The sequence below is a fragment of the Felis catus genome, chromosome B1 (genome assembly GCF_018350175.1).
Source record: "Felis catus isolate Fca126 chromosome B1, F.catus_Fca126_mat1.0, whole genome shotgun sequence".
Classification (NCBI taxonomy): Eukaryota; Metazoa; Chordata; class Mammalia; order Carnivora; family Felidae; genus Felis; species Felis catus.
Window position 1 is genome coordinate 68,995,344 of NC_058371.1, and position 20,385 is coordinate 69,015,728.

The window sequence follows — 20,385 nt, forward strand, 5'->3', positions numbered from 1 at the left end:
CTTCTAAAACGTTCCTCTTTAACAAGGTGAGACATTCTTTCTGTGGGCAAAAATACAAACTCATTTCTTTGCTGCCCACTGGTCTGGTACCCAGGGCACTTAAATTACTCTTCAATCAACAGCACAGAAACTTTTCATTTCACATTGTCAGCAGTGATCTCAATGATGTAGCTACAATGCAGAGACTATTAAAAGCTTAGCTGATAACAAGTGAAAGGCAGCAGGAACTGCATAAGGAGCATTATAACCATGAAGTCCTATGACCTCACTAAATATATCCATCCTTCAAATTTGAGTTCTAGAAATCTGTACACCTGGATAGACAGCACTATTCTGGCCACCTGTAAAAATGACTTAACAACATGTTCATTTGCATTTTTGTTTGAGGGTCAATAAAAGAAAAGACCTGGGGGAGTAGTACATTCTGTGCTTTTGGTATTATCGGGAACACTATCCATCATGCTATTTATGCTCTTCTTATAAATTAGGGGAGAACCTAGAAATGGCAGACCCATTAATAACTATTTTATTTAAGTTTGAAAGGTCCTGAATAGGAGGGGAGGCGGGTTTGAGAGACATCATTTGAAAGATAGGAGGGAGAATAGACAAATTATGACAATGAACATTACTGAGTACCTACTGTGTGCCAGATGCCTTTAAGTATTTCTAGCCTATGGTATCTTTAAACAGAACAGGGAAGGGGTGCCTGGGTAGCTCAGTCAGTTAAGTGTCTGTTTCTTGATTTCAGCTCAGGTCTTAATCTCACGATTGGTGAGTTGGAGCCCTGCATCGGGCTCTGTACTGATAGTGTGGAGCCTGCTTGGGATCCTCTCTCCCTCTGTCTCTGCCCCTCCCACCCACCTCCCATTACAAAGGATGTAATTTGAGTGTGGGAATTTATAGCCGAGAGCTCAGGTTTGAACACAGCAACTTTGGTGGGACAGGATATAGGAAAGAGGACTCAAAAACTTCCATGTGCCAGTGGTGCCTGGGTGGCTCAGTCAGTTAAGCACCTGACCTTTGATTTCAGCTTAGGTCATGGTCTCACGGTTTGTGAGTTTGAGCCCAGAGTGGGGCTCTGCACGTACAGTGTGGAGCCTACTTGGGATTCTACCTCTCTCTCTCTCTCTCTCTCTCTCTCTCTCTCAAAATAAATAAACTTAAAAAAGAAACAAAAAACTTTCCATGTACCAACTCATCTTTTTAAACTTCAAACTATCACCACCAGTTAATCAGTACTTATTCTGAGTGGTTGGCATTGACATTAGGATACAGAAGATAACTTATAAGATATGTAAAAGCATCTGGCACACTGTATGTATTCAGTAATGTTACTTTTACTTTTAATTCCCACAAATCATTCTGCCAAAGGAACTGGATCTCACCGTGGAGAAAAATTCTTTTTCCAAAGACATTTATAGGTCTAGAGGAATTCTATATTGTACTTATCATTTTCAGTAAATTTAAGGACATTAAAAATAATACTAAGGTTATTCAGAATAAATGTCAATATTAAGCATTTAAGACATTAATACACCCAAATTATTTCATTAGAGATACAATGCCATTGATTATAAATGTCTCAGCAATGCCACCAGTGACCTCCATGTCACTAAATTCAGTGGATGTTTATCAATCCCTTTTTTACTTAACCTCCCAGCTTCACCAGTCAACCTGCTTTCCACTCTCTCCTTGAAACACTCTTTCCTTGGATTCCATGATACAACATTCTCTTGCTGGTTTGTCTTCTTACTTTTCCTTTTTGCCTCCATTACAGACATATCTTTCTCTCTTTGGCCTTTAAATCCTGCAGTTCCTCAAGGCTCTGTCCTAGGACCTCTTCTTTACTCACTCCCTACCCTCTTCCCCCAGCAATCACACCTGTCCTCGTGAAATTATCTGTACACTAATGTTACCTAAATTTCTATCTCTTAGACTTCTATTATATATCCAATTAACTATTCAACATCTCTACTTGAATGTCTCAGAGGCACCTGAGGCTCAACGAGTCCAAATCCAAACTTATCGTGTTCCACTCAAATTATCATCTTCTTCCAGTGTCCCCATCCCAGCAAATAGCCTTACCACCCATCTACTTGTGTATCCCAGAAAGCCAGATGTTATCCTCCATCCATTCTTCTAGGTCACGTCCCATATCCAATCTATTATTTGGAACTGTTGATTTTATACATACTCCCCATGTGCCTTTCTCATCCATCAATTTTCATCCATCTTTACTATCATCACTTCAGTATAAACTACTAACTGCCTCACTGCCCTCTTTACATCCATTATGACTCCCTTTGGTTTTATTCTCCATTTTAGAGTCAAAATAATCTTTTAAAATGCAAATATTTTAACATTAACCCATGAAAAATACTACACTGGCTTGCTTAGCATGTCATAAAAGTCTCTGTCAATCAATAGAAAGTAAGCACATCCTTTCTCTATAAACTCTTCTACTTAGTATAACCCTTGTCAGAGCCATCAGGATTTGTTACTTGCATATCTACTATTAGTTTCTTTTGCCTTCAATCTCTGCCTCAAATTAGGGAAATTCATGGAGACCCAGTAGATTGGCACCAAGTCTCCAACCTCCATGCAAAGTGATTAGGAGGAAATTTTATTACTGCTCTCATTTTCTATGGAAAAATGTTTCTTCTCGCTTCACCTTCTATAGATATAGAATATCTCTCAGAAGGCAGAGAAGCCTAATCCGTGTTAGGATGCCAGATCAAAGCTAAGTTATGTAAGGATAAAACAAGTCCAATGTTAATGCCATGAGGAGCTCAAGGATCATTTACATATCATGGCATTTCTTACACAATATCTAAGTCTTATATATTTAAAGATAGATCATCAGGTTCTATCTTTCTAGCACATAGGAAAGTGGCTTTGGAATCATATCAAGCAACTTTCTTAACCTCTTCAGCACTTATCTGTCTGATAAATAAAATAGGATAGTAAGACTACTACCTCTGACACAGAGTTATTTTGAGGATTAACTAACATAAAGCATGTAAAGCACTTCGCAGAGAGCCTGGCACATAGCAATGATCAATAGGGCCTAGTTATTATTATTTGTGTTTGTGATAGTCATAATAAAATCCATTTTAAGGATGTACTTTTAGATTAAGCTAATTTTTTTTCCCTTGGAGGAAAGGAATATTAAAGATTTTTTAAAAGTTTACTTATTTGAGAGAGAGCGAGAGAGAGCGAGTGCAACAGCAGGAGAAGGGCAGAGAGATGTAGACAGAATCCCACTGATGGCGCAGAGCCCGGTCGGTGCGGGGATCGAACTCATGAACCACAAGATCATGACTTGAGCCTAAAATGGACACTTAACCGACTGAGTCACCCAGGAGCTCCACGAATATTAAGGATTTGAACAATGGTTTTGTTAAATCATTGTATCATTAATTTTGTTCTATTAGATAAATACACATCTCACAACTGAAAACAGTTAAAATTAATCTTATTATTACTCCTCAGAAAAAGAATACATGCAAACTCTAAATTAATATTCAATATCCTTTTTTGATCACATCACTTCCAGCTCCTAGATGATTCTTACCATTTTAAGAGTTCTCAGGCACAAAGTCCACTGCACTATTTCCATCTGTGGGATGCTTTCTGCTGGTGGCAGAGACTCTACTGTCCCCTGGTGGCATCTGCTGTCTTCCTTGGGTTCAGTGTTCCAGCTCAGAAAAATTACAATTATTCTTACTCATAAATTTTAGCAGGCAGAGCTTTGAGAGTTGCTTTTCCATTCTGATCTGTCAGGGTAGAGATTCTCGGTTAGGACTCTCTCCTACATGTTAGTATCTCATCAACACCAATGCCTCCTTTAGAAGCAGAATCATTCAGTCTCCTTAAGGAGTTGCAGATTAGCCTCTTGGAGTTCAGTTTTGCTGTCAGAGCCTGACTCTCAACAGACAGGATCCTGAAACTTTCTTCCCAGACTCTGGTGTCCTTTCTCACATCTTACCTTTGATAAAGGGGTTGGGTGTTATTTCAAACTTGTCTGGCTCCTAGTTGGGATCTCAATGATCCACAGTCTATGCCCATATAAAGGTATGAACTCAGATGTGTGAAACAAAAGGTTTTTTTCTATTACTCACTTTAAGTTCAATTTTGAATGGTCTATTCCAAAGGGTTGATAATGCCATAATCTTTGCCAATTTCTGGTATCTTACTTTCTCCTCTTGGGATTGGATCTAAACTTGATAATGTCTAGTGTTGCAGCCAGTTTTGGGGCAATCCATATTCGCTCTGGGGCTTGCTGCCTTCCTGAGGCTGTATTCAGGAATCCAGGCACATATTTGCTCTGCTCTCAGATCTCATAAACCCATCTATGGAGGTTTGCTGGATTTCCCAGGGATGTGACTGGGGAAGATGGTTCAGAGACTTCTCGTCTCTGAGACAATGGAAATCTGCACCACCATTGCCTCCCCTCTTACTCTCCTCTCTACCATCCGACCCCCCCAGTCTCCAGGATAGGGGATGAGTTTGTTTATTTGAGTTTTACTACTACTATTATTTTTTTTTGCAAGTGGAAAGCCATGCTCTTACAAAAGATGTTTTGTCCAAGTCTCTTGCTATGCCAGGAGTCTTTTTTGTTCCTGTAAAGCCAAAACTTTTAGAACTCCAAAGCCAGGAAAACTGGTTTACCCTCTGTTTTCTTTGCTATCACATATTTCTCCTACAGCAACGAGTACAGAGCCTAGCTGTTTGTTTGGGTGGAGTAAGGGGCAAAGAGATTGGAAAAGAGAATACTGCATGGGGGGTATGATCCATAAATATTATCCTACCACACTTATGAGGAACAGACAGAAATAATAATAGAGCTCTTAGACAAATACTCATCCCTCTATTCCGATGAAATTATGTTCTTAGCCCTAAGAAATAGTGCATGCCGCTTGCTCTTTGTTTCTGCACACAGGCAAGACTTCAGAACTCTGAAGCCCTGTTTTAGGTAAGCGGCCAATGGGACAGGTTGTCTTCTAGAAGGATTTATCTTTTCACTAGAGATCAGTACTGGAGTGGTTTTGAAAGGTATGATTTTGTTACCCAAGTTTGTTCTAGGAATGTGACAGTTTATATAAAGCTGTTACTTTACTGTGAAAAATCTAGACACAGTGAGAGTAACATTTAGTCTTTAACACTCAGAAACTTGTAGAACAGGAAGAATCACGTTATATTTTCTGAGAATGCAGAGGTATCCTCAAAGCACCTTTGCAATTTGAACTTTCATTTTGAAGTATGTTATTATTTTAATAAGGTATTAGCTATTTATAATTAATAATTGCTTATACCTGTTGAGTACTATGTTTCTGATACTAAAACATCTAAATAATTCTTCACCTAATCCTCATAAAAACCTTAAGAAAGGGCACCTGGATGGCTGACGGTAGAGCATGCGACACTTGATCTTGGGGCTCCCAAGTTCAAGCCCCACGCTGGGTGTAGAGCTTAAAAACAAAACAAAACAAAAAAAACAACTTAAGAGATACCTATCAGTATCCTAATTTACCAATGAGGGAACTGAAGCACACAGAGGTTAAGTAACTTGTCCAAAGTCACAAGTTAATTAGTGATTGAATTTGAACCCCAAAGCCTGATGGCACAGAAGTGCTTAACTGTCCTAAGTAGTTAATCACAATGATATTCATAATGATAATAATGGTTAGGAGGTTATGGCGTAAAAGTGACAATTCTCAGAATAATAAGCTAAAGGCTACCTTTAAGCTAGAGGTGTAGAAAACTTTTAATGTGAATTTATGTTTTGATATTTGTGAGACAAACTGTAAATTGCCATTTGCAGCCTGGAAATGAGAATGGATTAGAGAACAATTTATTTTGATTCATATTCATCAAAGGACTCATGAGTTGTGTGCTGAGCTTACTTGATCCTCAGGGAACCACAAAGAATCAACACCATGGAATTCAAGGATGTCAACTGGTAAGGAATTAAGATTTTACATTAGTTTTAATGTGCTGGAATTTGAAAGGGTCAGCAGGAAGCACTGATAATCTTCTCAAAGCATACACAAAGACACATGGAAATAAAATTTCTTGTTAGCATTCTGTGTAACTCATTCATTCATTCAAAACAATTTATTGAGCACCTACTACCTGCTGGACACTATTAGAAGTGCTCTGGATAAAGCAATGAACAAAACTAAATTCTTGTCCTAGCAGAGTAATTCTAATGAGAGAGGATAGATGGAATAATGAACATCTGGAATATCACAAAGTGCTAAAGAACATACCAGTTCTCTCCAAAATTAGGCTTGATCAGAGGTGAGTCTATGTTCCTATGACTAGGTAAAATCTTTACACAAATTCCCATAAGGGGAAACTGGACTATAACACAGTTTTATCAGGGAACGAAACTGCTCTTTTCTGGACGTTCAGCTTCACAATCATCAGTAAAAATGTTAATATTAAGAGTAACTTCTAACAATAAGGCAGTAATAACATGGCCACTATTGATTAGCTACCATCAGGCTGTGTTAGGCATTGTGCTAAGCAATTTACGTTTCAATCCTCAAAACGACCCCCCAAGGTGAGCATTTTGTCCCATCTTCCAGACAAGCAAAATGAGTTTCAGAGAAGCAGTCACTCATCCGTTAGCGGCAGACCTGAGGCTGGGATGGAGAGGACGGTCTCCAAAGCTCTTTTACACTACCGTGGTAGGAAAAGCGATGAAACATGTGCGAAAACAATAAAAACGATCGGGGCTGCAAATTCAGTACGCGAAAAGCAAGAAAGCACAGGGCAGAGAACTACAGAGAACGCGCACGAACTCCAGCGCGCGGAAACGACGCCGGGAGGAGGCGCCGGAAGTCAGGGCGCGGCTTCCCGACCTCACGCCGGAAGTAGCTCGTCAGCGCCGCCGACAGATCGTCGCGGAGAAAGTAGCTTTGGGGTCGAAGGTGCTGGGCGTCCCCGAGATTGTCTGAGTTCGCTCCCAAGCGCATCTGCAATTCAGTATGTCTCACCCGTCCCCCCAGACTAAGCCCTCCAACCCCAGTAACCCCCGAGTCTTCTTTGACGTGGACATCGGAGGGGAGCGAGGTGAGCAGAGTCTGATACTTGGGGAGTGGCCCCGAGGAAGCTGGGCTTACCAGGATTTGGGCGACTCCGAGGGTGGCGTGCGGTTCGGGCCAGGGGCTGCACTGTGATGCGAAGGGGATGGCTCCCTAGACTGGACTGTTGGAACAAATACTGATTTCCAAGGCTGGGTGGAGCCCGCGCCCTTGTACCAATACCATCGGTCGCGCGGAAGTTTCTGGAAATTTCTGGTTTGGGGATTGTGGCGGCCTTTAGTTTGTCTCTCCTGATTTGGTTGTACTTCCTCGCCACCTTGCATCAGGCAGGCATGAAATAAGGTTGTTTTATGTACGTAGTGGGACATTCAGAAAACTGTGATAGGCGTTTGTTGAGTTCCGGTCACGCCATGTCTTTTGCCACGCGAGGTATCTATCAGCCGCTGCCATGTGGTTTATAAATAGAGCAACTTTTGTTTGTTGTTTTTTCTTATTACCTATTTTTAACTTAGAGGTACCGTCAGATTGGTGAATATTTTCTATTTTGGCATTGGGAAAAAGGAGCTCAATGTAGCAATGTGGTTGCCTAGGCTACGTCAGCGTCTCGGAAGCTCCTAGGGTCTTGGGAATTAGCGTATCGATTTGTACCTGAATTGCTCTTGTTGTAGAACGGGTTAGGTTTGTGGGGCTAGGCTGTGCTAACGCAAATACTAACGGACACATCAGGATTTAGGGACCCCGTGGATGATTATGGACGCACTTGTACATTTTGTTTTGAAATTAGCGCGAGGTTTATTTTACCTGCCTTAGGAGTTGTCTAAAATGGGAACAACTTCACATTTTTGCTTGAGCGGCTGCATTAGGCAGATTCCATAGAACACAGAGGCTACAGCTATACTTAAAATTCAGCCAACCTGACCACTCAAAGGATATTTAATTTTCTCCTATTGGTTACTTGGTGGTTATAATTTCTGAGTACAAGTTAGAAGAAATTACTCAGAATTTAAAACCATTTGCACTTCATAGTGTCCCTCATATGGTGTCAATCTTCCGGCTACTGTATTTATGATCCTTTGTTAAGATGTAGAAAAGTAATTGCTTCAGATTCATTAAGATACATGACACTTAACATTAGACTAAATTTGAATGTTAGAAAAATGACCAAAAAAGAGAACTTGGTATTTCAGTCACTAGAATTTTACCAGCTCCCCTTTTATCATTTGCATATTTGGTTGTTTGCATACTGACATGATTTCATTTTTTATTTTAGTTGGTCGAATTGTCTTAGAATTGTTTGCAGATATTGTACCGAAAACTGCAGAAAATTTTCGTGCGTTGTGTACAGGAGAAAAAGGCATTGGACCCACCACTGGGAAACCTCTCCATTTCAAAGGATGTCCTTTCCATCGAAGTATGTGTAAAAATTTGAATCTGATTCTTTTTTTTTAACGCTTATTTTTGAGAGAGAGAGAGAGTGTGTGTGTGTGTGAGAGAGAGAGAGAGAGAGAGTGAGTGTGTGTGTGTGTGCGCGCGCGCGCGCACAGGCGGGGAAAGCAGAGAGAGGGAGACAGAAAATCTCAAGCAGGTTATATCAGCACAAAGCCTGATGTGGGACTCGAACTCCCAAACAGTGGGATGGTTCCTGACCTGAGCCGAAACCAAGAGTTGGACGCTTAACCAACTGGACTACCCAGGTGCCCCTTGAATCTGATTCTCGTAAATAATTCTGTAGGCATTAGGGAAGTGATAAAGAGTGAAAGTTAAAAATTACTGCTGGTTTCAGGAGGATGCTTTGACATCTGAGGCAGTAGCTCAATTTCGTAAAGGTTGGGCTGTGAAAAGTGGAATTCTGAGAGGGTGCTAAGGTTTACTTAGAAATGGAATGCCTTAGCTTCACCAGACATCTGGCTCTTCACACCAGTGGGATTAGATTGAGAAAAAAGGGTGTGCTATGATAAAGAACAGACTTTATTTTTATTTTTTATTTCTTAAAGTTCACTTATTTATTTTGAGAGATAGAGAGTGCATGTGTGTGTGCAGCACAAGCGGGGGAGGGGCATAGAGAGAGAGACAGAGAGTCCCAGAATCCCAAACAGGCTCTGCGCCTACAGCTACACTCACAAACTGAGATCACAACCTAAGCTAGATCAAGAGTTGGATGTTTGACCGATGGAGCCATCCACACGCCCCAAGAAGCAGACTTTAGCTTGACTGATGACAAAAAAGTTATACCTAGTAGTGGACAGGATTGCCTGGGAAGGCTGTAGCTGATTGAAAGATTCAGTGTCTTGGTATTATTTTAATTAAAAGATGACACTTCACAATGCCTGTCACCCTTTGTTTAGTGATTATTTGATGGTTCCCTAGTAGGCTCTAGGTTCCATGAATTCAGGAACTAAATCTTTTCATCGTTTTGTCTTCAGCATACAGTATAGTTATTAAATAGGCACTCAGTAAATATTTGCTTAATGAATAAATAAGTTAAAGCATAATCATGAGTAGTATTTTTAAAAGAAACTTGATTAAGAAAAAATTAATGTTGATTATAAAATATTTAAATGTTTTACATTTATGTTTAATAAAATACTAAAATATACTAATAGAATGTAGTATTCAGAAGAGAGTTGATGTAGGAGGCCTGAGACTGCTTTCCTTAGAAAGGTTTGCTTGCAGGATGGCCATTAGCTGGAGTTTAGGAACTTGGCACTTGAACGATTCCCTGAATCATAATGATGGTTTACTGTGCCTAGATTGTTTGTATACACACTTTGATTTATGCTGAACATCTGATTTCCTTTTGAGAGTCTGAAATTTTGGTACATGGCTAGGTAGACAGTAACTGCATGATCAGCCCTGATGAAAACCCTGGATGAGTCTGTAATGGGCAACAACATTGTGCACATGTTGCTGCATTTTTTTTTTTTTTTTGCTGGGGGAAGAATGTGCTATATGACCTCTCATAGAAGCGAGAGAGTGTAAGGAAGCACATGGATTCCTCCAGACTGTTTATTATCTTTTTCTTTTATCATCTAGTTGTGTATCTTTATTACATTATTGTAATGCAACCAGATGCTGAGGCCCATGAATCCTAGAAAATGTCTGAACATGGAGGTGGTCTTGGGAACCTTTGACACCAAGTGCTAATACTTGCTAAAGTACTTCCATTATCGTATAACAAATCTCAGAATAATTGATCTTATTTAGTAGACTTTAATGAGTAACGTGCCTAGCCATGTGCATGGTGAAAAGCAGTTGCTGTACTTAAGAAATTGTTTCCTAGAAGAGACAGATCATTACAATATGTGTTGTAAAGGTAGAATCAAGATGCTGTGGGAGGAAAATTGATGAGATCCAACTTGGGAGTCTCAGTGACAGTTTCACAAGGAGGTGCCATTTGAACTAATTCTTTGAGTATTAGTGAGTGAGCAGGTAGTAAAAGTAGTTTGGACTCAGACTATGAAAAGTCTTTGGAGTTGTGGGGATGGGTGGGGAAAGACAGGAGAGTGCTAAGACTAGAGTCATGTTTTAGGAAGTTCATCTTTCTTATTACATGTTCATTAGTTAACATTACTATAGTCCTCCATATTTTAGTTTCTAATAGCTGTTTTCCTTTTTTGTAGTTATTAAGAAATTTATGATTCAGGGTGGAGACTTCTCAAATCAAAATGGGACAGGCGGAGAAAGTATTTATGGTGAAAAATTTGAAGATGAAAATTTCTATTATAAGGTAAAGTGGACAAAAGGGAATGTTTATTGCTAATAGTAAAGGTTATTAGATGTCTGGGATACTTGTTGGACTAAGAACCAATAAATATTTCAACGTGTGCTTAGATTCTCCTTTTCTTGTAAAAGGTATCATATTTGTAAATACATATTTAATATATATTTACTATTTTTAATATAGAAAAATTTGATCCACTAATTTTATTTGGCAAAAATACAATGGTTATGCCTGTGAGATCCAGGTTTACATACTTCAGTAAAGCCAATGAGTTTTTAAGAGTGGCCACCATATGGCAGAATTGTTTCCAGGAAAAATGTTCTCATTATCAGAAGGATGGTAACTTGTGCATCTTTATGCTTGAATTTGAAGAGCAACAAAACCATCGCTAATATCCAGGATGTCAGGGGATTTGCAAAGTAACGGATATGGTTAATGTCCAAGCTCCTAAAGGACATTAGTGGTGCCTGTGCCTTCTTATCTTTATTTTCCCAAGATGTAATTGGGGTATATTGCATCATTCAAGTTGTAAGAAGGGACACGTAAGTACAAAAGTAAAGTAATATCTTTGGAAATGAGGAATATGAGCAAGGTAATTAGGATAATTTGAAAAGAAATTGTCATTAGTCTTTTAAACAGTATTCATTGGCTGCAATTGTATGTATTTAGTACTGTCACTGGCACCGGAGGGTTTATAAAAATGAATGGCTTTGATGATAATTTAAGATCTTATCAGGAATACAAGATTAAAACACATGGGACAACTGGAGAATAAATAATATGCAAATTAATGCTAAATTGATTGAGACTTTATATATTCTAGGAGACAGGTATGATTTATATATTCTAAATTATTAGGGGAGACATTGAAGAGGAATGGGTCCTTAAACTGGACCTTGCAGGGTGGCCAAGACTTGGTTAGACAGGAACTAAAACATAGATGCCAGTTTGAAGGATATGAGTGAGGAAAGACAAAGGCTTTCCTCAGCCTTTGCATGACCCGACAAAAATTTAGAAAGCCTAAGGATAAAGTGGAAAGATGAAGACATTCGGTTTCATAGAATCTTTGAATAGGTTGATGCCAAGTAGAAATTTGATTTTGAAATGTATGCAGCAGTTTGTTTAGGTCATTCTCTGGAATGGTTCTATGAAGTTTCACCTGGAGTGAAAGCCATGATGTTTGTATTTTTTTTTTTTTAAGTTTTATTTATGTATTTATTTTGAGAGCATGTGTGTGTGTGTGTGTGTGTGTGTGTGTGTGTGTGTGTGTGTGTGTTTATGTGTGTGTGTGTGTACGCGTGCGCGTGCATGGGGTTGGGGCAGAGAGAGGGGAGAGAATCTCAAGCAGACTCCATGCTGCCAGCACAGAGCTGACCTGGGGCTAGATCCCACAAACTGTAAGATCATGATGTGAGCCAAAATCAAGAGTTGGATGCTTAACCACCTGAGCCACCCTGGTGCCCCTGTTTGGATTCTTCTGAGATTAGGAAAGTACCTAACGAATGTCCTGTCTAAATTGAATGTCCCATCACTGTTCCCACTTTATTGATGTGTAAAGGAGGAATCAAAGTGTAGGCTCATAAAAATGGGAAGACTGTTTCCTGTTCTCAGACTGTTCCCTGTTCTCAGAAGAGAGCATTCCTTATGAAAAGAGGGCAGAGTACAATCATTATTAGATTTCCATAATACAGCATCTTCATCTTAAGTTGAGATACAAACATGTTCTCAAAATGGCCTGTTTAGAAACCTGCCCCCCCCCCATTGTTTTCATTATTTTATTTGGTTTCATAAACTTTTCTTAAGGTCTAAAAAGTGATTAAGTGCCCCATGTTTGTGGATTAAAGGTTGCAATTTATACAAATTAAAATTACATTGTTTGTTCTGAGTAACATTAAAGCCTGCCCTAGTTTTATGTGAATGGTCAGTGAAAGAATAATTCAGACTAGGACCACTAACCTTGGTTTTCTTTTAATGATTTTTATTTCTACAGCATGACCAGGAAGGTTTATTGAGCATGGCAAACGCAGGCTGCAATACAAATGGTTCTCAGTTCTTTATCACAACAGTTCCGACTCCTCATTTGGATGGGAAACATGTGGTATTTGGTCAAGTAATTAAAGGAATGGGTGTGGCAAGGATACTGGAAAATGTAGAAGTGAAAGGTGAAAAACCTGCCAAAGTAAGTAAAAAGTTATAGTGAGATATACTTGTTATCTTAATTACTGCCTTAAACATAAGTAAAAGGATCAGGTGATTATTAGTTGGGAGAATGTTAGGATGACTTTTGGTATTGAAGCTTGGACTGCCACTTTTTTTTTTAAACTTTTCTACAGTGGGAAAGATGAGATTAGGGTAGCTTATAAGGAGATTTTTATTATTTCAACTTCAGTTTTGGTGATTTTTTTGTAGGTTTCTTAATTCTTTCTATACCTGCAAAACTTTGAATCAGTATGTGCATTAGTACATAGTAGGAAGAGGACAGGAAACCAAGAATCCTGTCTAGACTCTGCCATTTAACTGGTGGTTTGGCCTTGATCTTGTTATTTAAGTTTTCTTGGCATGTTTCCTCATCCTGTATAAATTACTTGAGGGTTTAGACTAGATTATATAACTCTGTAAAGAACCTCGTATTTTACATGTCCTTGAATTACAGTGGCCAGAATACTACCTAACCTAGTTGGCAGGGTTGTGTGTGGGAACTGGAAGCTGAAATACTTAGAGGAGGTAGACTGTTCCTCATTGTATGATGGAAACAGTAGTAAACTTGAAAGGACATGCCTCACCGAAAGAAAATTATATAGAAAATGATAACATTTTCAACTATTCTCTGTATACTGAGCCGCTAAATAGCAGTAAAACACTTTCATAAAATAGTGACATTGTATTGTATAGTGGAATGTATATAAAGGGCATTATTGTAATCAGAGCAGATAGATGAGACTTGTGTCAATCTGTCATTTTAGAAGTGACATGGACAGTGTTGCACATAACTTACACCTGTATAGCTTTTAAACCTAGATCTCTTGTTTTTAATCTCATTAATATGGTAGTGCACCTCTACAATTTAGGATTATTTTTACAGTTGTGCGTTATTGCAGAATGCGGAGAATTGAAGGAAGGGGATGATTGGGGCATATTCCCAAAAGATGGCTCTGGTGACAGTCATCCAGATTTCCCTGAGGATGCAGATATAGATTTAAAAGATGTGAGTACTTTCAGATTAGTCAAACTTTATTAAAAATAGTACTAAAATTTTGAGCTTTGTATCAGTCTGTCTTAATGATAGAACCTAGCATTTAGCTACATTAATTACTAAAATGCAACATATTTGTATTTTTTTTATACAGGTAGATAAAATTTTACTAATAACAGAAGACTTAAAAAATATTGGAAATACTTTTTTCAAATCCCAGAATTGGGAGATGGCCATTAAAAAATATACAAAAGTTTTAAGGTAATAAAATATTTTTAGTAAGTTAATTTTAATAACTTGTAACTTGAATTATAAACTGAAATTCAGAGTTGTTTATTGTCTTTTGGGCAAAATTACTTTGTAGAATAATAACCAGGTGTGTTGAAATAGTTGCATTTCTTTTGTTTCCTTTAACTTCTTATTTTGAAAATTTCAAAATACAGGAAAATTGAAAGAATAGTATGTGAATACTCCTGTACCTTTACCTGTTTTCACTAATTTTTAACTTTTGCTACATTTCTTTTTGTAGAATTGTTTTGAAAGGAAGTTACAGATACCATGACATTTACCCCTTCAATGGCTTAGCAGATATTTCCTAAGAATCAAAAACATGCTTCCACATAACCTTCTGGACCACTGAAAAAGACCCCCAGAATAATATTGATCCAATAATATTGTCTAATATGTAATCCATGTGCAGATTTCCCTAATTATTTCACTTGGTTTTGTGTCTCTAGTCTCCTTTAATCTTTGGTAGTTCCTATTTTACATTAGGTTTTCTAAGTCATTTGTATTTTGTGCAGTCTTATTAAGTCAGTCGTTTTATGGAATACCATCTGTATTTGTTTGCTCCCTCAAGATTATTTTGAGGTTAAATATTTTGGCAAGACAACTTAAATCGGTGGTGTTGAATATTTCCTATGATACCACATCCTGAAAGCACATGTCAATTTGGCCTATTTTGAGTTTTGGCATTTGGTTAAAGTGGCATTAGCCAGATGCTTGTGTCATAAAAGTACCTTTTCCTTTTGTAAATAATAAGTACTTTGTGAAGTGATCCTGTGAGATTCTGTAAATATCCAGCTCCTAATCTTTCTTTCATCCAGTGGGTGTTAGCATCATTGAAGATCTTTGCCCGAATCAGTTATTACATTGATGGTGACAGAACTGATTTTCTAATTTATCATTCATAGCTGGCATTCTAATGTTTGAAAGAGCCTCTTCCCTCTGCCCTGCCTCCCTTTTTAGTACCACTGTAGATCTGTTTTTGTTTTTGTTTTTGTTTTTTTTTCCAGTTCAGCTTGTTACTGTACTCTCCTTCTTTTTGGTGTTCAAAGGGTTCCAATTTGTCCAGTGGAAGCCCCCTTCCTGTATCTGTTTGACATGTTCCTATTAGTCTGTGAGCACTTGCTTGCTTTCACAAGGTGTTCTATGTTCATCTTGTTTCTTGATTTAGTATTAGCAGTTTCTCCAAGGAGCCCTGGCTCTTTTTATTGGGGGATTGATTTTAGAAACCAGATTCTGAGAGCCAGGTGTGCTCATCATTTCTGGGCCTTCTTCCGTGGGCAGAGATAAGAATTGTATTAAAATACAGTTCAAAGTCAACAGTTCAAAGTCAACAAAGTCAGCTAGCTGTATTAAAATACAGTTCAAAGTCAACTCATTCTATACCCTCTCCCACAGTGAGAACCTTGGCCCAAACATAATTACATTGGAACGTAAATAATGGAGATTGTGAGTTTTAAAAATTGGGACATGTTAGTAGTGTATGATTATCTTTAGATTTGGGGATTGTTGTTAAATTGGTTTCTTTGAACACTTTTGGGGAAAAAGTTGGAACAAATAAAAATAAATCTTCTAAAGGAAAATAAAATTGTGATCATTAAGAATATTAATATTAGCATTTGATGAGCTTTTTACATCAGAAGTGACATAATACTTTTTGACATAGTTGAAGGAGCAGTTTAAGTCGTATGTGGCGTTACATGCCAACTTTATTAATGTATTCTCCAGATACGTGGAAGGTTCAAAGGCTGTTATTGAGAAAGCAGACAGATTGAAGCTGCAACCTATAGCTTTAAGCTGCGTGCTGAATATTGGTGCTTGTAAACTGAAGATGTCAAATTGGCAGGGAGCAATTGACAGTTGTTTGGAGGTAAGTCTCTTTGACATCAGACTTTTTGAAGGAGTTGGTTTATGATTTATCAACTTGAACAAAAACAATTTTATATACATTAATATATTTTATTACATAGGACCTAATGAGACTTGATGAAAAAGTTCTTTTATCTCTAAATACTTTGGACCTTCAGTTCTTCCTGTTAATCCATTCATTTAGCTTCTAACATTATGTAAATTAATACCAATGAAGATATTTTCCTTTTCCCTTCAGAGCACAGTATCAGCTCATTTATTCATTTTAACATATTGAGCACCTATTGTGTGCTAGGTATTGGAAGACAAAGCCAGGAATGATTAAGATTATGGGTTGTGGAGCCAGTCAGACTTGGGTGTTTTTGTTAGACTTCCGTTACTAACTTTGTTGGGTAAGTCCTAATTTTAGAGAGTTTTAACATCTTTATTGTTTATTTATTTGCTTATTTTAAAGTTTATTTTGAGAGAGAGAGAGAGAGAGAGAGAGAGAGATATGGCATGAGAAGGGAAGGGGAGGAGAGAGAGGGAGAGGCTCTCAAGCAGGCTCTGTATTGTCAGCACAGAGCCTGATGCGGGACTCAAACCCACAAACTGAGCTCGTGACCTGAGCTGAAGTCAGGAGTCAGACATTTGACAGACTGAGCCACCCAGATGCCCCAACATCTTTATATTAAATGAAAATAATATTTGCCTTATGGAATTGTTACAAAGATTATATAACATGTAAGAACATTTACCACAGTATTGGGCATATTTTAAGCACCTAACAGAGATAGGGTGTTTTTTTTTTTTTTTTTTTTTTTTTTTTTTTTTAAGATACGAGACAGAGAGAGAGAGGGAGAGAGAGATAGAGAGAGAGAATGTCAAGCAGACTCTGCGCTGTCAGCACAGAGCCTGAACTGGGCTCCAACTCACAAATCATGAGATCATGACCTGAGCCAAAACCAAGTCAGACATTTAACCAGCCGAGCCACCCAGGCACGCCGAGATTAGGTGTTTCAGTTAAAAGACTCATACTCCCAAGGAACTTTTTATTTGGATGAAGAGGGAGTCAGTTTCAATTTAGGGTCATCAGGATTTATATAGGGAGAATGGATACTACTGAGACACTCAAAGGTCACCTGTCTTCATGGGGACATCCAGGGATACTGACTGATAAAGCTAGATAGGTGGCAGCATTACCTCCTTAATCAAGCAATTATGACATTCTTCTTATTGCATAGTTGAAAAATTTTCCAAACTGTGTATTTTAGAAAGATCCATCTCCAGTAATTTTTATGTATTTTGCACATTAAGCAATGTAATTAAATCAGGTATGCCCAGAGTAAGTAGAAATCAAATGAAATCTGGGGTGCCTGGTTAGCTCAGTTGGTAGAGCATGTGACTCTTGATCTTGAGGTTGTAAGTTTGAGTCCCATGCTGGGTGTAGAGATTACTTGAAAAAAAAAATTTTTTTTTTAATGAGATACTAATTTGGTAGGATAGGTAGAATAAGGGCTAATATATTTAGAAGGGAGCATACAACAGGAAAAAATTTATCCAAGGAAAAGTTTGGTCTTCACTCTGGGTTTCCTTCCTTCTTTCCTTCCCTCCTTCCTTCCTTCCCTCCTTCCGTCCTTCCTTCCTTCCCTCCTTCCGTCCTTCCTTCCTTCCTTCCTTCCTTCCTTCCTTCCTTCCCTTTAAATGTTTATTTCTGAGACAGAGAGAGACAGAGCATGAGTGAGGGAGGGTCAGAGAGAGACGGAGACACAGAACCAGAAGCAGGCTCCAGGCTCTGAGCTGTCAGCACAGAGCCCAACGCGGGGCTTGAACTCACAAACCATGAGATCATGACCTGAGCCGAAGTCGGTCTCTCAACCAACTGAGCCACCCAGGCGCCCCTTTTTTTTTTTTTTTTAAAGTAGTCTCCACACCCAATGCGGAGCTTGAACTCCTGACCCGGAGATTAAGAGTGGCATGGTCCACTGACTGAGCCAGCCAGGTGCCCCAACTCTGGATTTCTTTTGGACCTTTGTGAGGCAGATAATATGCCTTTTGCAGTAAAATCTTAGTACTGACCTTTAGAAGATGTGAATACACAAAATAGGTTATTTCTAAAATATTTGTTTCAGAGCAGAGACCTATTAAGTGTTAACTACTGCTCCTTAAAAAAACTCATAGATTGCAAGTAAAGAGTGTAACACATTTTTATTCATGTTTTTCTCTGTTAATTTAGGGTCCAATCAGGAGATAGAAACTATATAGTAATTTGAAAAGAGAAAGTTTAATATAAAAGTACATGTAAGAGGAAGATTGGATAATGAGGGATTGGCTAGTAAAGAGAATTCTGAAGAATATGGGAATAGCAGATATATATCTATCTGCCATATATAAATATATGGAGCTGGGATGGAGCCTCAAGGAAAAGTCACCTCTTAAGGGCCCTTAGGCTGAGATCCGTACTTCATTGGAGAGGGGATAGCTGTGACTTACTGGTGGCAGAGAAGTTCAATGGGTACCATACTTGTGATTCCCTGTAGTGCTTAGGGAAGTTGCCTGCAGGGAGCTCCTATTGACCAAGTAGTGCTGTTGACCAAGTTCAGTGCAGGAGCCCAAGAGAAATGCACTGGAACCTGCAAGAGAAACAGCTTTTCTCATCCGTGTCCCTTTAGTGCCCTCTACTGACAAAATGTAATGTGCCAGCTGGCAGAGGGTATTTACAGGGTCCATCCAACTCCATTATCACAGAGCAGTAAAGGGTTGATTTGTACCTGACTGGCAGTAAATTGAAATCTAGCACATATATTTAATTCTTAATATTTAGATAAAAATATTAATTTTACAATTTTTTTGTAGGCTCTTGAAATAGACCCATCAAATACGAAAGCATTGTACCGTAGAGCTCAAGGATGGCAAGGATTAAAAGAATATGATCAAGCTTTGGTAAAATTTTGTTCTAAATTTTAATTTTTTTAGACAACCACCTTCATAAATCATACATCTAATTTCTTTAAATGTTTTTTTTTTTTTCAATTAAAGGCTGATCTTAAGAAAGCTCAGGAGATAGCACCAGAAGATAAAGGTAAGTTTGTACTTTTTATAGTGAAACTTCATTTTGTCCTGTAAGAATTCACCTTCATAAACCATTGTATTTTTTGCCACTTAGAGACCTATTTGTTCAACATATATTACAGAATGTCTGTTATTGGGCTAGGCATTGGCCATACTGCAGTGAACGTCAAGATCCCTGCTCTCAAGGAGCTTACATTCTGGTCTCTCTTCAGAATATTGATTTTCACACATCTGAATACTATTTTTCTATCACATCATTTGAGATCTGGTTCCTATTGCTGTAATTCTAGTTGAAAGCACAGCACTAAAAGATAAAGTATTTATGATGAATTTAATGTTTGGGACCATTCCTTAAGCTGAATGAGGCCATAATATAAGTATTCTAGTTACTGGATATGTTTCAGGAAAGCTATGGGAAGTTAGAGCACAAAAATTTGTTTTTCAAATAATGCCTGCTACAAATAGTGATGGTAGGCCTAGGTATTAAAATATATCTTCAGTTTCTTATTACTAAAGTAAAATAGGAAAGGCACTTCTTTCAAATTGACAATCTTCTAAAATTATGTTTCATGGTTTTTGTGTTTGTGTGATGTTTCCTCAGTAAAATATTCTGTTAATAGAGCTCAGTTACTTTATGGACAAGAAGAGTTTTATCAATGGCGGGGGTGTTAACTGTCATACTAAAACATCAGTTTGTTGGGCATCCTCATTTTTTGGATGTTTTGAGAAATAACTCCTATTTACATATTTATTTTACAGCTATCCAGGCAGAATTGCTGAAAGTCAAACAAAAGATAAAGGCACAGAAAGATAAAGAGAAGGCAGCATATGCAAAAATGTTTGCCTAATAAGGAATTCAGTTTTACTTACATATGCATTGATTGTATAAAGGCAGTAAGAAAATTTAAAGGTTTCTGTCTGTTATAGATGATCCCTGATGTGTTTCCTTTGATACTTCAGTTTCTCATTGTTTACAGTTTAGGAATACTGAAAAGGGTTCACTCTTAATAAAACGGTGTTACAAAATACAGTGAAGTTGGTTCTTTTTAATGGCTATTCTGCATTAGTTACAAAGAATAATGGTGTCCAGCCTGTTTCTAATCTCCTAAAGACACATCTGTTGGATAAACAGATTAAAGCTTAAGTTTGTATACTGTTTCCCTTGATTCTTTGATGTATTTCTTTGTGGTTGGTTTTTGCTGGCATTTTTATAC

General features: G+C 38.1%; 1 protein-coding gene across 1 annotated transcript; it reads left to right on the top strand.

Moving 5' to 3' along the window:
• Positions 1-6,874: 6,874 nt before the first annotated feature.
• Positions 6,875-20,201, top strand: PPID (peptidylprolyl isomerase D). The gene is made up of 10 exons (XM_003984906.5): positions 6,875-7,080; positions 8,323-8,463; positions 10,673-10,779; positions 12,764-12,952; positions 13,856-13,978; positions 14,121-14,227; positions 15,980-16,121; positions 18,956-19,042; positions 19,139-19,181; positions 19,931-20,201. The coding sequence occupies exons 1-10, from the start codon at positions 6,996-6,998 to the stop codon at positions 20,017-20,019; spliced, it is 1,113 nt and encodes a 370-aa protein (XP_003984955.1). The 5' UTR covers positions 6,875-6,995; the 3' UTR covers positions 20,020-20,201.
• The last annotated feature ends 184 nt before the right edge of the window (positions 20,202-20,385 follow it).

Bases quoted from the DNA above. Each gene is read 5' to 3' on its own strand.
- PPID (XM_003984906.5), top strand. From the start codon at position 6,996: ATGTCTCACCCGTCCCCCCAGACTAAGCCCTCCAACCCCAGTAACCCC. The intron at 13,979-14,120 runs GTGAGTACTTTC...TTTTTTATACAG, and splicing joins CAGATATAGATTTAAAAGAT to GTAGATAAAATTTTACTAAT. The intron at 14,228-15,979 runs GTAATAAAATAT...TGTATTCTCCAG, and splicing joins AAATATACAAAAGTTTTAAG to ATACGTGGAAGGTTCAAAGG.